Genomic DNA, 16,807 nt, shown 5'->3' with positions numbered 1-16,807 from the left:
CCTGCAATAAACAGTGTTTGGATCTTGGCCAGAGTTTTAATAGGTGTGTTGTGGTCTGCCTGTTAAATGAGACCTGATGCTGTTTCCACTAGAACTGAAGCTTTGCGGAACTCTTTGGTCAATAGATGAGGTGCATGCAAGGGTTTGTGCTGGTCTTGTGGGGAAGGGGCCTGCTGCTGTGGTCCTTAGGCACATTTGCCCAAGAAAAGCAGCACCAGCAGAACACAGGGGCTGGGGACCTGTTGTAATCAGGTTAAGCAGACAGTGTTGACACTGTGGTATTTACTGAAGTTGGTTTATGCTGAGGGGTGGGGAGGGGGGTGGGGGGGAATGGCACCAGCCAGCACCTTTTTCCCCAGAGAGGGGATCCCATGCTTGCTGTCCTCAGGATAGCCCTCCCAGTAGAGTGCATTATTTCCCCTCATGCATCCTAGGTGTTTTTCAGATTGCTGTTTTCACACTGTCTCCAGGTTGCTTGCTTGCTTGTCTGGAACAGTGCTGTGCACTTTGGGCTCTATCACAGCCAAACTTGCTGACTTTTAAAACTCCAAACTTTAGGTACCTGGTGTGGCAGGGCCTGTATTGATCTTCCGGGTGAGGGTCTCACTGTGCTGGGACAGATGCAGGTTTGACCCAGAAGGGTAGTCACGACAGCATGCAGCGGCATGGGATTTGGACCGAAGCAGGCTAAACAGCCATTTTCCCAGTTAGCCACCCTCAGTCGGTGCCTCTGCACTTATGCTGAGGGATGGAGGAGTGAAATGACACTCACTAACTCCTTTGTTCACAGAGAGGCAATGGCACCTGTCACAGATACCTCCAAGAAGAGGGAACGGTCTCCCTCCATGTGCTCTAGGCAATCCTCAGATTGCACTGTCTGCCCTGGGGTTGCTTGCCTGACTTCTCTCCAGAAGTAGGGCAGTGCCCTCAGGTCTCTATCCCAGCCAAGCCCACAGGGCTCCAAAACTCCAGTCTTTGAGCCCTGCTATTTGCAAAAACTCATGAAAATCAGCCCCTTTTGTTTTCCCAGCCAATGGCTTTGGGGAAGTATTCTCCTTGTGCTTATTCCTGTTCACTCCACTCTCTTGTCTTTCTCTATGACCAGGGCTCCCTCCCTTCCCCAGCACCTGCAGTCCTTTTCAACCCCAAACCACTTCTCTGGGCTTCCTACCTTCCTCAGTATGCCTCCCCCCCCCCCCCCCCCCAGTTGTGCAGTGTTTTCTTTCAGTCCTCAGGTAAATTTCTTGGGTATTTAGAATGATTTGATAGTTATCTAGTTGTGTTTGAGGGACGAGGCAAACCTAAGTTCCTCCCACTCTACCGCCATCTTAGCTTCTGCCCCTCTTACCTCTCTTCTTTCAGTAAACATGTTAGCAATCTGCTGGATATTCTTCCATACTTTTCCCCATGTTTATTATTACATATAAAAGTGTATGTGAATCTAAACACATACTTACAAAGGTAATTAAGTTATTTTCTAAAAAATGGGATCATAATACACTTCTGCGTGAGCAGATTTGTGATATCATTCAGCAGTACAACGTGGACATTCTTTTATATCTGTTGGGATGGCTTAAATTAATTCTTTTTAAACATGTGTCTTTTGGGGTACCTGGATGGCTCATTTAGTAGAGCATGTGACTTCTGATCTCAGGGTCATGAGTTCAAGCCTTACGTTGGGTGTAAAGCTTACTTAAAAAGTTAAACAATAAAAATTTGTCTTGTTTCCATTCTTTTTTCTTTCAGTGCTTCATTATGAAAAATTACATATACTCAGAAAAACAGAAATATGATCACAATGAACATTCAGATACTCTGTACCTAGGTTCAGTGTTTGATAACATTTTGTCAGATTTGCTTTCTCTTTCTCTTAGTGTTATATATATTATTTTTTCTGTTTCGTTTGAAAGTTTCACATAGACATCATGACATTTTACCTCCAAATACCTTAGCATGCATCTCTAAGAATAAGGACATTCTCTTTCATAACCACAATATTCTTATCACTTAAGAAAATTAATATTATTATAATCTCTAATATCTAATCCATATTTAAATTTTTCCAGTTGTTCCAAAAATGTCCTTTATATGTCCTTTATATTGAGTCAAAACTCAATTAATTGAGGTTTAGTCATTGCATTTGGTTGTTATATCACACTATTTTAATATAGAAAAGTTTGCCTGCTTTTTTTTCTTCCTTTATACCTTACTTTTTGAATTGCATGCCCAGTCAATTTGTAGAATGTCCTTCATCTCAGATTTGCCTGATTATTTTCTCATGATGTGATTTAACTTATTCCTTGTATCTTTCTTCAAATTGAAAATTAGCTATCAAGATTTGATTAGATTCAAGTTAAATATTTCTGGACAAAATACTACATAGGTGACATTTTGAACTTTATATTGAATCACATTAGAAACACAAACCTGGTTGCTTTGTCCTTTAATATGACACTATTCTTAAAAAATGGCTGTATAACCCTCAACAATAGCCAAATTATGGAAAGAGCCTAAATGTCCATTAACTGATGAATGGATAAAGAGATTGTGGTTTATATACACAATGGAGTACTACGTGGCAATGAGAAAGAGTGAAATATGGCCTTTTGTAGCAACGTGGATGGAACTGGAGAGTGTGATGCTAAGTGCAATAAGCCATACAGAGAAAGACAGATACCATATGGTTTCACTCTTATGTGGATCCTGAGAAACTTAACAGAAACCCATGGGGGAGGGGAAGGAAAAAAAAAAAAGGTTAGAGTGGGAGAGAGCCAAAGCATAAGAGACTCTTAAAAACTGAGAACAAACTGAGGGCTGATGGGGGGTGGGAGGGAGGGGAGGGTGGGTGATGGGTATTGAGGAGGGCACCTTTTGGGATGAGCACTGGGTGTTGTATGGAAACTAGTTTGACAATAAATTTCATATATTGGAAAAAAAAAAAAAAAAAGGATTCCGGACCTCAGTTTCCCCAACTGTAAAACAGGGATAACGATGGTACTTACTTCATAGGGTTAGTAAAGATTAATGAATTAATAGAAATAAAGCGCTTAGTAGCTGGCATGCTGTAGGTGTTCAGTAAACACCAGCAACTGTTAGTTGTCTCCTTATGTGAACCAATAAAGTCCAAATGGACAATAAAAAAAAAAAATGGCTGTATATTACTCTAGTGGTGTAGATACATCCTATTAATCAGTCATTCTCACATGATGGATATTCACTTAGTTTCCAGTGTATTTTCCATTATAAACTGCTAAAATAAACATTCTTATGCATGTATTCTTATACACTGCTACACATGTTCCTAAGTACCTCTGTGAAATTTCTATTTTACTTTATCTTAATAAAATTTAGTATAGTTATTCCTAGTGCTGTGTGCTAATATAGTTATTCCTTCTATGTCTAGGAATCACATTCTTCTTCCATCTCAGTTAACCTACATCACACTATCATAACACTCTTATTTCCTTCAGAGCACTTACCATTAACTGATATATATATATATATATATATATATATATATATATATATATATTTCTTAATAGTTTATTTATTTTCTTCTAACACAGGATGTAAGCTGTCTCTCTTTTTTAAATTTGTTTATTTATTTTGAGAGAGACAGAGAGAGTACTAGCAGGAGAGGGGCAGAGAGAGAGAAGGAGAATCTCAAGCAGGTACCACTCTGCCAACGCAGAGCCCAACGCAAAGCTCGAATTCACAAAACCATGAGATCATGACACAAGCCAAAATTGAGTTGAACGCTCAACTGACTAAACCACCCAGGCACCCTAAGATGTAAGCTTTCTGATAGCAAATCCTTATCTTTTTTCTCACTGCTTATATCCAGGACTTAGTGCTTAGAAATGGCATATAACAGGGACTTAGTTAATATTTGCTGAATGATGGATTGAATGAATGAATCGTTCATTTAGGAAATTTAGAATGGATAGCCATCCTAAATTTCCCATGAGCCTTAGTTTTGAATTTTTTGCCTGTTAATATACTTCTTATTTCTACTTTTTAAGAAGTGTATCCTCAACCTATAGAAAGGATTATACCTTAGACTTACTTTGACTACTGGAAGGACTGTCCAGGGGTACTTGGGTGGCTCAGTTGGTTAAATGTCAGACTTCAGCTCAGGTCATGATCTCAGGGTTCGTGAGTTCGAGTCCTAGGTCAGGCTTTGCGCTGATAGTGTGGAACCTGCTTCAGATTCTCTGTCTCTTTCTCTCAAAAATATATAAACATTAAAAAAAAAAATGTCCAGATTTGTTCTTGTAATCATAAACAGATGTTTTCCTCTTTTGGGTTTTTATTCTTGAAGTAAATGAATCGTAACATTTGAAAAGAAATGTTTATGGAAACATTACTGGTCCTTTTTGAAAGCACATTTTTTTTCTGAAATAAATTAGGAAGTTTCCATTTGACATTCCATACATACACGTCCTCTTTTGATCTTGATTAATAGGGGCGCCTGGGTGGCGCTGTCGGTTAAGCGTCCGACTTCAGCCAGGTCACGATCTCGCGGTCCGTGAGTTCGAGCCCCGCGTCAGGCTCTGGGCTGATGGCTCAGAGCCTGGAGCCTGTTTCTGATTCTGTGTCTCCCTCTCTCTCTGCCCCTCCCCTGTTCATGCTCTGTCTCTCTCTGTCCCAAAAATAAGTAAACGTTGATCTTGATTAATAGATAATTTGATTTAAATTACTTTTGGGGATCTTGTTATCTTTAGACTATGAAAATATTTTCAGAATATTCTTGGGAACAATTATTAAGGAACATAATACTTCCTTGTAGAGAGATCCAATTTATTTTTAAGTAATAGCATGGAGACTCCTTGAATCTGAGATCTAAAGTTTTGAAATAATCTTGTTTAGATATTTTGGGCTTTTAAAAATTATTTTTCTCCATAATACAGTGTTTATTTTATAGATCTATTTATGCTAAAATTTGTTTGTTTCTTTCTTTGAGAGAGAGAGAGACAGAGACAGAGCATGAGTGGGAGGGGCAGAGAGAGAGGGAGACACAGAATCCCAAGTAGGCTTCAGGCTCTGAGCTGTCAGTACAGAGTCCAATGTGGGGCTTGAACTCACAAACCATGAGATCATGACCTGAGCCGAAGTTGTATGCCCAACCAACTGAGCCACCCACGCGTCCCTTAAATTTGTTTCTTAAATTCCTAAATGATTTTTATATTTAGAGATTCTAAAAATTGCATGTTTTTGATATTATTACCACTTTATGTTTCAGAATGTGCTCATTTACTTTTGGCTCATAATGCTCCAGTAAAGGTGAAAAATGCTCAGGGATGGAGCCCGCTGGCGGAAGCCATCAGCTATGGAGATAGACAGATGAGTAAGCAACATAAATTATGTTGTTGATATATATGCTAAAAATATGAAGTTATTTCATTTGACATAATTTTCATTTAGGGTAACTTTCCATAGTATGAAAGGTTTGTAGCTATTTGTAAACTTGTATGCGAATTGTTCATGACTTAGGAACTTGAACATTGGGTAGTACACAAAAAGAATTGAGGAATCGTGTTTAAAAGTATGTTATTATTTTTTCTTCTTTTACAGTATTCTGCTCTTGATATTTTTCCATTGTTTTACTTATTCAGTATGAAGTATTTTTAAAAACACTGAGACCCAACTGTCCTTTTTGGCAACTAAGTTATATGGGAACATTAATTGGAACTGAAAATAACCACAGTGTGTTGTAACAGTTATCTTTTTGCTTTAATTGCTGGGTATAGGCTGTGCTGAAAGTGAGAAGCAAATCTCTTTGTTTTAGTCTTTGAGAATTAAAAAAAAGTCACGTATTTTCTCACAGTATATGGAGTGTTCAGTTACTCTACCTCCCCTATTCCTAAGTTTTCTTTTTTCAACTTATACAGGTCTTATTTATGTCAAGCACATCTCAATAGTTGAAAATTGTATAAAATTTCAATCTGGATGAATAAGAATATTATTTTTCTGGTAATATCTTTTTATAATTTGAGGCTGAAAATAATTAAATCTAGCCTTGTGGAAGGAACGGTAAAAAAAAATTGGGCAGTTTATTAAAGAAGTGTATAACATTGAACACTCTCAGAATGTTACCATGGATTTAGTTCTGTTTGATGCTACATTTTGGGCTCTTATGCTTTAGCTTTTATGTAATCCACATAGTACATGTTTGTGGACTTTCTGAACACTTTGAGCAACTTTTAATGGTGAAGTTACATTTGGCCTTAAGATTTAATGAGATAAAATAGTGATGATTTAACAATTATATAGTATATATATTTTTTGTTATTTATTGTCCTTTCTGGACAAACATCAAGAAGCCCTTATGAAAGTAAGAAACCATACTAATTCTAGAATTATGTCAGGGAAAAGATGAAAATATACAGATCTAATAAACTAAGAATAAAGTCAGAGTTGCAGCAACCAGTCTGAAGAAACTTTCTCTGATGTTTCTAAGCCATTAGCAGAATGGAGAGGAAACCAGATAGATTCCTGGGCTTCTGACTTACACTGAGACTTTTGTGGCTTTCACATAACTTTTTTGTTTTGCACTTGATCTTAGCCAAAAGGCTGAGAAGTGGTAACTTTTATTTTTATGTTTGTATTTATTTATTTTGAGAGAGAGAGAGCAAGTGAGCATGTGAGTGAGCGGGGGAGGGGCCGAAGAGGGAGAGGAGAGAGAGGATCCTAAGCAGACTCCATGCTGTCACCATAGAGCCCATTGAAGGGCTTCATCTCATGAACCGTGAGGTCATGACCTGAGCTGAAATCAAGCCACCCAGGCACCCCAATAACTTTATTTAGAGTCAGTGAATTTTTAATGAGTCCTTACTATAAAGCATGTATATAGGGTAAGATGTAGAGAATGAAAACATGGCCTCTGCTCTTGAGGAATTATAGTCTGTTGGGTAGCCCAAGAAATAGTTTTCCTGGAAAATCAGTTAATGGACTTTAATATAAAAGATTGAGCCACATAGTAGTTGAGGTTTGCTTTTAAAGTGATTTTCTTCTATAGAGTGATGGCTTGGATACACATTCTGAATAGTATTCCATTGTCAATCATTGAATAATTATATATCCATAATTCTTCAGTGGTTTTAAAAAATCATTTCCCATCACATGAAATGGAAATATTTAACTGCTAACTTAAAGGATAATAAACCTAACAACTCTTATGCTACTCTTAAGTATTTAGAAATATTAATCTATAACTCTTAAGTACTTAGAAATATTAATATAAAAATATGAATGTGTTTATAATGGTGTTAAATTGGTCTTTACTTTGAGATTGTTTTAAGTATTATGATTTAAGTTTTTGATGGCTTGTGTTACATTAAAACATTCTGGGCATAGAAAGTTACATTATTTGAAAAATCAGAGATAATCTAATATTATAAATTATTACTGAAATATCTAATTAGCAAAATATAATCTAATATTATACATTATTAGAAAAAACTGTGACCTGTTTCTTTTTTGGTCTGATTTCTGCTAAAGTTTTTGTGCTACAGAACAGTGAGATAATGCTAAACTATTCATCTGAGACTTTTTAGAATTATTTCACTTGAGGGGCACCTAGCTGACTTAGTCAGAAGAGCATGCAACTCTTGATCTCAGGGTCATGAGTTCAAACCCCATGTTGGGTGTAGTGATTACTAAAAAAAAAAAAAAAAAAAAAAAAAAATTAAAAAGGAATTATTTTATTTTAAAATTAATTTAGGCTTATGTTGCTTTCCAGCTTTATGCTGGTTGCATGGTGAACAGTGATCATTGCAGGCCAGTATTACAGATCAGTCTGGGATTTAATTAATTTGATGTTAGATTTGTTGAGTTTGAGTTATCTGTGGTATATCTAGGTAGAACTAAGAAATGGGAAATAATTATTCTGGAGCATAGAAAGAAGTAGAGGGCAGAAGATCCAGATTTAGGTGTACTGAATACTTAAAAAATACTTTATATGGGAAAAGAAGGAAAGAGAAAGATAAGTTGTAGTTTGTTGGAGTTCTTCATTGGAGCCTTTGTGTGAATTCTAATATCATTTAAATCCTCTAAAACTAATTATCTTTATTATCAGTCATCACTAATGAGATTCTTCTAATATGGGAGTACACATACTGATTCCCCCTGAAAGATTGGTCATTTTTTATAATTGCATTTTGAATGTATGTTTCTAAGAAGGTTTGAATTGATATTTTATTTTATGTTGTTTTATTTTATTTTTTAAAATTTATTTATTTATTTTGAGAGAGAGAGAATGAGAGAGAGAGAAAGAGAGAGAGAGAGAGGAAGAGAGAATCCTAAGCAGGCAGCATGCTGCTAGAGTACAGCCCGAATCAGGGCTCGAAACCATGAATCTCGAGATCGTGACCTGAGCCGAAATCAAGAGTCAGATGTTTAACCAACTGAGCCACACAGGTGCCACCACAGTGTTATTTTTTAATGTGAAGTTTCATAGAACAAGAATCTCTTTGTCACTATCTTTTTAATAATGTTTGGGCATTTTAATCTAATTATTATTTAGTGCATGCCTTTAGTCAGTTCAGTATATTTACCTGGTGAAAAATATGTGGCTTCTGCTTTTCATTAAGCTATCTTTTCTATCTACAAATTGAATTCTTTCCATTTTTTACATTCACAGAGGTTGTTTGAATTTGAAGGCAAATTGCCTTCCTTGAAGGCAAGGAAGATTAAAGTATTTGAGCTTAGTATTAAAGTATTAAAGTATTTGAGTGGAGAAGAATTATAAAAAGAATTCTACTAGGGGTGTTTGGGTGGCTCAGTTGGTTAGGCATCAGACTCTTGATTTCGGCTCAGGTCATGATCTCTTGGTTGGTGAGAGCCTGCCCCGTGGGGGGCTCTGCGCTGACAGCAGTGAGCCTGGCATGGGACTCCCAACTCAGGAATTAGAAATCATGACCTGAGCCAAAGTTGGATGCTCAACTGGCTGAGTCACCTAGCTACCGCTAGCATCTAAGAGCTTTAAAAAAGAGAATTACTTTCTTCTGTGATCACCATTTCATTTAAAAAAGACATTTTGAAACAAAAAATGGTATAAAGAATAGTCTTTAAATTGAAAAAAAGTATATAACTTATAAATAAAGAAGAAACACCAACCTGATTCCAAGTCTTTTTCATTTTGCTGCACATCACTGGAAAGTTGAGAGTTTGGCACTGAAATGTAGACTTGTATTTGGAAACTACTAACCTAGGTCACAGAGCTAGTGTATAACTGAGATGAGGTCCGTGTTCCTTGGCTTCTAGGTCTCAGCCTCTTTTGTTCCAAAAGACCTTGAGTAATTGAAATGTGCTCTTTGATTTTTGGCTTTTTGAATACAGTGGGATTATGGTTAGACCTGTGGTTAAAAGTAAGAATAGATTATACTAATTTTCAGATTCTTCTCTGGGCTTTTCCTAATTTGGCCAGTGTGGACAGAACAAATCTCGTCCAAGCTTTCACTGCTGTCTTCTTCCCTTTTACTTAAAAAAAAAAAAATATTTTTTTTAATGTTTATTTATTTTTGAGAGAGAGAGAGAGAGAGAGAGAGCGAGCAAGCGAGTGCTGGGGAGGGGCAGAGAGAGGGAGACACAGAATCTGAAGTAGGCTCCAAGCTCTGAGCTGTCAACTCAGAGCCTGCTGTGGGGCTTGAACCTACGATCTCTGAAATCCTGACCTGAGCCGAAGTTGGATGCTTAACCGACTGAGCCACCCTTTTTACTTTTTTTTTTTTTTAACCTTTTGCTTCTGTATTCCACATAAAGGTTTAAGTAGCTTATAAGAATACATACTATAAAATAGTAAAAACTAACAATTTTTTAGTGTATATGAATGTATACATGTACATATACATATGTATATACATAATGTATGAAAATATGTCAAGACTAGGAGGAAATCAGCATGTAGTGATATATACATTTTTTTTCCTCAGTGCATATTTTCCATCTTCTCATCTTTTGTAAGGTTTATTTCATTTAAGTATAATATTTTCCCTTATTTCAATACATGTTAGGGATTGATTGGTTTTTGCAAGTCAGTTTTAGACCTTCATTCTAGTAGCTAAAAATTACATTTACTTAATTACAGGCATAGTAGTAACCAATTTATATTGAGCCTTTATATAAATTCCACATAGATTTTATTTTATTTTTAATTAACAACTGAAAAAAAAAGAAACTGAAATTATGGGAAATTAAGTAACTTGTTCACATTTACATATAGCTAATAAGTAGTGAAGCTGGAGTTGCACTTTGGCATTGTAGCTAAATCTCAATCTGAACTATTAAGAAAATACTATGGAGGGCTTCAGGTTTTATTAGATTCAGAAACGCTTTCACAGATAAAATAGGATCCATTTTTATATTTTTTTCTGCTATGTGGGGATGTGTGAGAGTACAGTCTCTAGTGAGAAAAGAACAGATACACCCAGTAACAATTACAAATAATTACATTTTTACATAAGTGATATCCAATGGGATCTTTGAGATCTTTTAGATCAGTGTTACAATAGGACATTGTATCATCTGACTGAGATTGATAAATCTTGGCTCACTCACGTAAATACTTACTGATAATTAAAAACTAGGAAAACTAGTGTGAATATAAGTTCATGTTGAGGTGTCTCTTCTCAATTTTCCTTGGGGTTTATAACAGTTTTATTAAACTTATTAATATAGTATTTATATCTATATATATCTTTGTATAATAAGTAAGTGATGTTTTCTAGCATGATAAATTTTTTATAAGTCTTTTTAATTGGGCTATAATTAACAGTCTAGCATGGTGAAAGTTATTTTAAATTGAAACTTTTTAAATTTTAGTTACAGCTCTTTTAAGGAAGCTTAAGCAGCAATCCAGGGAAAGTGTTGAAGAGAAACGACCTCGATTATTAAAAGCCCTGAAAGAGGTAGGCTATATCTCTTTGCTGATCTTTACCTAAAGAGTAATTGTAAGTGTACTTTAAGGCATTTTTTAAAATGCAGTCTAATGCTTACTGATGATTAAGAGTTAAGAAATGGTTTGTCAAAATCCTGTTTGAATTAAGCAATAATGATAAAACAAAATACTCTGATTATAAGGTATAAATTTAATTTTAGGGAATCACCATTTACTTTGAACTAGGAAGGTAGATAAAGAATTACTGTTTTCAGCAAATTAGATAAGAGATCTAAGAATAAGGGGTAAGCCATAATTAATGGCAATAAAAGATTCCTGAAGAGCTGAAGCCACTACCTGCTAGCGGGAACAGCATCTTCTTTATCTAACAAAACTCTTATTATCTTCATGATGGTAGGAGCTGGGTGTGTTGGCTCAAAAAAGGAAGAGAGCTTTGTTTTCTCTTATTCTCTTACACTGTAGTTTTGATGTCTGAAGTAACTGTGGGAGAAAGATAGACCTATCATGATAACTGTCTCCTCTTAAGTATGCCTTTTTTTTTTTTTTTTTATCTCAAGCGATAGATTTTTTTTGGGAATATTTGATCACAGTAGTTTCCTTAACAGTTATAGGCTTTGCTTTTTAACTTCTACTTTGTAAAATTCAGACTTTTACTATACATCTCATAAGATGACATATTATTTCAGATTTAGTAAACTTGTGTTACCATTTTATAGAAAAAAGTATTTCAGTGTGTCATTTTCGTAATCCATCATGAGGCTGCACAAATAGTCATTTTGGAAGTTGTATTTTTTAACACATCTAAAGTTATGAGCTATTTTTACAACGATAGTTACTGTTATTTTGGCTATGCTGGGAAAATGGACTGTTTATTGATGCAAATTTAAATGCCTGTCAGTTTCAGATATTCCTGTGTGGTTAAAATGGTCTTGTAAAATCCATAGTTGGTGCATATTTTCCTTTGTAGTTAAGTATTATAATATGTGCTATTGTAATGTTTTAAGTAATTTAATCATATGTTTTTGTTCTTTCTTTTAACTCCAAACTTTTAAACTACTTTCTGTTTCTGTCTATAGACCTTTAATGATGGTAGATTTTTTTTTTTTAAGTAAAATATTCAGTAAATATAAGGACTGCTTATTAAGGTGCATTCAGTAATTGTTTGTATTTTGTTTCTCAGCTAGGTGACTTTTATCTGGAACTTCACTGGGATTTTCAAAGCTGGGGTAAGAGTGTACTATGTTTTACTATAAAATATGTGCACTTGCAAAAATGCAAGTGCAAAAGTAGCTATTATATGGAAATGTTAACACAACAAATTTGTTACTTGCCCTAAGGAAAATTAAATATTTCTCATAACATTGAATGTAATAGTTATAAAGCCCTGTAGTAATAGTTATCCGAACTTGATTAGTAACTTTTAACATTCTTATTTTTAAGATTGAAAATTATCTTTTTTTTAACCAAATGAAATGAAATATTACATTAATTAAATATAAGCAATTCTCAAAGAGAAGAGAGTAATAATTATGGGATTATTAGATTACTGAATTTTTTTTTTTAAGTTTTTTTTTTTTCCAACGTTTATTTATTTTTGGGACAGAGAGAGACAGAGCATGAACGGGGGAGGGGCAGAGAGAGAGGGAGACACAGAATCGGAAACAGGCTCCAGGCTCCGAGCCATCAGCCCAGAGCCCGACGCGGGGCTCGAACTCACGGACCGCGAGATCGTGACCTGGCTGAAGTCGGACGCTTAACCAACTGCGCCACCCAGGCGCCCCTAGATTACTGAATTTAAGGAAGTTTGAAATATAGTACTCAGATCCTGAATGAGAAGAATTTGGTTAACATTATTTGATTTTGTATATTTTGTCAACTTTAAATAATTTTTACCATTTTTATTGTGTACTTTATAGCTACTCTCTTAACATATTTTTTGGTTGTGCACTGTTTCAATTTTTCAATTATTTATAAAACCTTAATCCCTAGATATTTTGCAGTCTTTTAATGGTTTATCTTGGCAAGGTAAGTTTCTCTCCTCCCCTTTTTAAACCTGAGTCCATTTAGGGAGAAAACCTTCATGTCTAAATAGGAAGTTTGATCCTAGTGACCTTTACTAATTAAACAACTACTAAAGCAACTAAATTTAGGTTTTTTTTTTCTTGAAGATTTAAAACCAATGTAATCTGTATATAGATTTGAATATAATGAGCTTACATGTGTTTTTTTAAGCATCTGCATTAATTTTTGTGATATAAAGATATTTGAATGCTCAGGGATAATTATAAAACTAATCAGATTTGACAACTATAAAAATCACTGTTAATGTTTCACGAGAATGCTTTCGCATCCTTTTCAAAGTTTACACAGCATATGGTTGAATACATATATATGTGTGTATATATCCTCAGAATTAGTTTTTTTTTATGGGATCATGCCATTATATCATTATGCAATTTGTCATTTTTACTTAATGTATCTAATATTAGGCATTAATTCCATATTAGTTCATGACGAAGTACTTCAACCATTGCATAATAATGTATATGGAATGAATGATTAAAGTTTTCCTAGTGTGTTTGTTCTCTAAATGTAAAGTTTTGATTTGTGAAATAATCAGTTCTTTCCAACATTGTTACAACTCTAGCAAATCAGGTTAGTTTGGGCTCTATCAAAACCACACATGATTTTGTTACTTTGTAGGCCTACCTTGCCTTTATGCTTTATATATCATTCAGAAGCCCAGGTGTCTTAGAACACTGAGGGAAAAAGGTTTGTAGTAGCTTTGTATAATAAAAGAACTCCAAGTTAGATTGGTTTAAAGCCTGATTACTGGGGCGCCTGGGTGGCGCAGTCGGTTAAGCGTCCGGCTTCAGCCAGGTCACGATCTCGCGGTCCGTGAGTTCGAGCCCCGCGTCGGGCTCTGGGCTGATGGCTCAGAGCCTGGAGCCTGTTTCCGATTCTGTGTCTCCCTCTCTCTCTGCCCCTCCCCCGTTCATGCTCTGTCTCTCTCTGTCCCAAAAATAAATAAAACGTTGAAAAAAAAAAATTTAAAAAAAAAAAAATAAAAAAAAAAAAAGCCTGATTACTGTTTTTTACCCAGTTTTTTTTTTTTTTTTTTTTTTTTTTAACATCTTTAGAAACCCTAGTCCAGCTTGGTGAGCTTATATTCAAGGTTGTCCCTTGAGTATATTGGCTTTTTAACTGATTCTCTTAGAAACTGTTAGTGGTGTAAATTTAAAATAGTCAATTTATCTTGCTGAGCAAATGTTTTAAAATATTTTAATACTTTTTTTAAGTTTATATATTTATTTTGAGAGAGACAGCGCAAGCAGGGGAGGAGTAAAGGGAGAGAATCCCAAGCAGGCTCTGCGCAGAGCCCGACATGGGGCTCAAACTCATGAAACTGTGAGATCATGCCCTGAGCAGAAATCAAGAATCAGACACTTAACCAACAGAGCCACCCAGGCACCCCTGTTTTAAAATATTTTAAAAGTAACATTTCAGTTATATGAAGCAATGGAAATGGATGTAATCACTGCTGAAATTGTGCAAATATCTGTAGTTATAAATATATTTATAAATGTTGCGTAATCAAATTCATGATGTAACCATTGAGGTATTTGTTAAAAGTACTGCTTCTTTGAGGATTGATAGAAAAAAGTCAGCACATCTGTTTCATTGTTGATAAAAGATTTTACTGCTTTCATGTCAAAACTATTAGCACCTGATGGTTAGATGACATGTATAATTCTAAAAACTAAACTCATTGGCTACATTTAATTTAGACACTTGGGATTAAAAAGCTCTGAATAATCCCTATTGTTAGATTTGATTAGTAAGCTTTTTTCTAGAGTTTAGGCATGATTCTTTCCATTGTCAAAACTCCTAATATCAAGGTGTGTGGCTGGCTTGGTTGGTAGAGCATGTGACTCTTAATCTCAGGGTTGTGAGTTCAAGCCCCACACTGGGCGTGGAGCCTACTTAAAAAAAAAAAAAATGAAGAAGGGAGAACTTATAAATTCCCTTTTCAAACATAAAATGCTAAATAAACATGAAAGTTTTTTTTTTTAAACTCTAATACTAAAAAAAAAAAAAAAAAAAAAGGCAACCCAGAAATAAGAGAAAGTTAAGAAATATTGAGCTCCAGGATTAGGTTTAATTTAGAGGTAGTGGAGCATGCACACCCTTTCTCATACTGTTGTATTTAGTGTTTGGCTGAAAATAGCCTCAGACTTGGTTAACAGCAAATCTGAAGGCAACTAAACTATTCCACCTTAGGTTTTTAGATATAGAAAACCTTTAAATTGGAATCAGAAATCATGGCTCCTATTTGATGTGGCAAATCACATGTCTTTCATGGGCCTCAGTTTCTTTATTTTATTTTAAGTTTATTTATTTATTTTGAGAGAGAGAGATTGAGAGAGAGCATGCGCACGCTCACAAGCTTGAGCGGGGAAGGGGCAGAGAGAGAATCCTAAGCAGGCTCCATGCTATTGGGCAAGGAGCCTGATACAGGGGTTGATCTCACAACTGTGAGATCATGACCTGAGCTGAAACCGAGTCATGCTTCATTGACTGAGCCACTCAGGGACCCCTTCAGTTTCTTCATTTTTATATGGGAATAATAACTGCCCCAGATATTACAAATTTTGTTTATGTGTGGATGAAATGAAATTATTTTTTGAAGGAAGTCCTTTATATACTGTAAAAGCATTAAGTAATTTATAGTATCATAATCATGACTTCAAGTTTAGCATCACGTATATAGCACATTTCAACAGAAAAACTAGTAGTTTTTAAAGTTTCTTTATCTCATAATCTACAAAATATCCATTTTTGAGACTGTTATTTGTATATTATAAATGGAAAACTTTAGGTTTAGAAACTTTTCTTAAGACCAAGGAGTAAATGACAGCAAAACCAAATTAAAATATACAGACTGTTCATTGTTAAGTTCAGTGAATTATGCTACTTTTGGAGTGCTGTGTTAAACTCTCAGATTATGCTGTGATAATTTAAGACACAGAGAACTTGATTGTTCAGTTTACATGAGGGAGGAAAAGTCATCGTAGAATTGGAAAATGCAAATTGCTCTATTGCTCTCCTGCTATTTAATGAAATTGTATTTATAGGAGTAGATAGGATCCAGGTCCATCAGGTTACCTATTCCTGATGGTTTAGTTGCCATAGGGCACTGTTTTCTCATCTATAATAATGTCCTACAATATGTACCTCAAAGTGGCATTGTATTGACTCTGCTACTTGTGTGTGTTGGTGGGTGGATGCGAGGGCAGAATGGTGAACTACACAGCAATTACAATTGAATAGTAGATATTTGAAGTTGCTCAAAATTGCCTTATATGCTATTTTAAATGGAAAAAATGATTTTAAAGGAAAATTGTTACAATTTTAGTGAATTAGTAGAATATTTACATTACTCTTTTTCTAATAGAGAAATTTGTAGTGTCTCAGAACTTCAGGTAGTTATTTTTTATCTTTTCTTTTTAAAAATACAGTGCCTTTACTTTCCCGAATTCTGCCTTCTGATGCATGTAAGATATACAAACAAGGTATCAATATCAGGTAAGGTGATTTGATTTTTTTCTGAGTAACAGAAAATTGAGATGTATAGGAAGTTTTTCTTTCTGTAGTAATAGGTTACATTTGAATGTAGTATTTTATAACTTAAACATGCTGTTATATATTTACACTATTTTATCTTATTTGAGACATCCTACAGATAAGGAACCAAAGACATAAAATCTTGACTAAAACAAAGGTATTAATTCTAATTCAACTACAGACTATCTAGCAGGGAAACAGTGAAGATCATGGTATAATACTGAGAAGATTTAAGATGGTTATCTCTCTGATCCTGACTTTTTTAAAGAATAAGTGACCCATAAG

The 16,807-nt window shown here is 34.9% G+C and overlaps 1 protein-coding gene across 2 annotated transcripts in view; it reads left to right on the top strand.

Annotated features, from left to right (window-relative positions):
* Positions 1-16,807, top strand: part of ANKRD13C (ankyrin repeat domain 13C) — a 123,741-nt gene that overhangs the window by 36,214 nt on the left and 70,720 nt on the right. For both annotated transcript variants that reach the window (XM_086717269.1, XM_025912215.2), the window contains exons 3-6: positions 5,243-5,347; positions 10,822-10,907; positions 12,078-12,123; positions 16,417-16,483. In XM_086717269.1, coding sequence (XP_086573395.1) covers positions 5,243-5,347; positions 10,822-10,907; positions 12,078-12,123; positions 16,417-16,483 — 304 coding nt within the window. The remainder of the gene's footprint in view (positions 1-5,242; positions 5,348-10,821; positions 10,908-12,077; positions 12,124-16,416; positions 16,484-16,807) is intronic.

This window comes from Puma concolor, chromosome C1 (genome assembly GCF_028749965.1).
Source record: "Puma concolor isolate L17-30 chromosome C1, mPumCon1.1.hap2, whole genome shotgun sequence".
NCBI classification, from domain to species: domain Eukaryota; kingdom Metazoa; phylum Chordata; class Mammalia; order Carnivora; family Felidae; genus Puma; species Puma concolor.
Note: the sequence above shows the minus strand (reverse complement) of the source record. Positions and strands in the feature narration are given on the sequence as shown.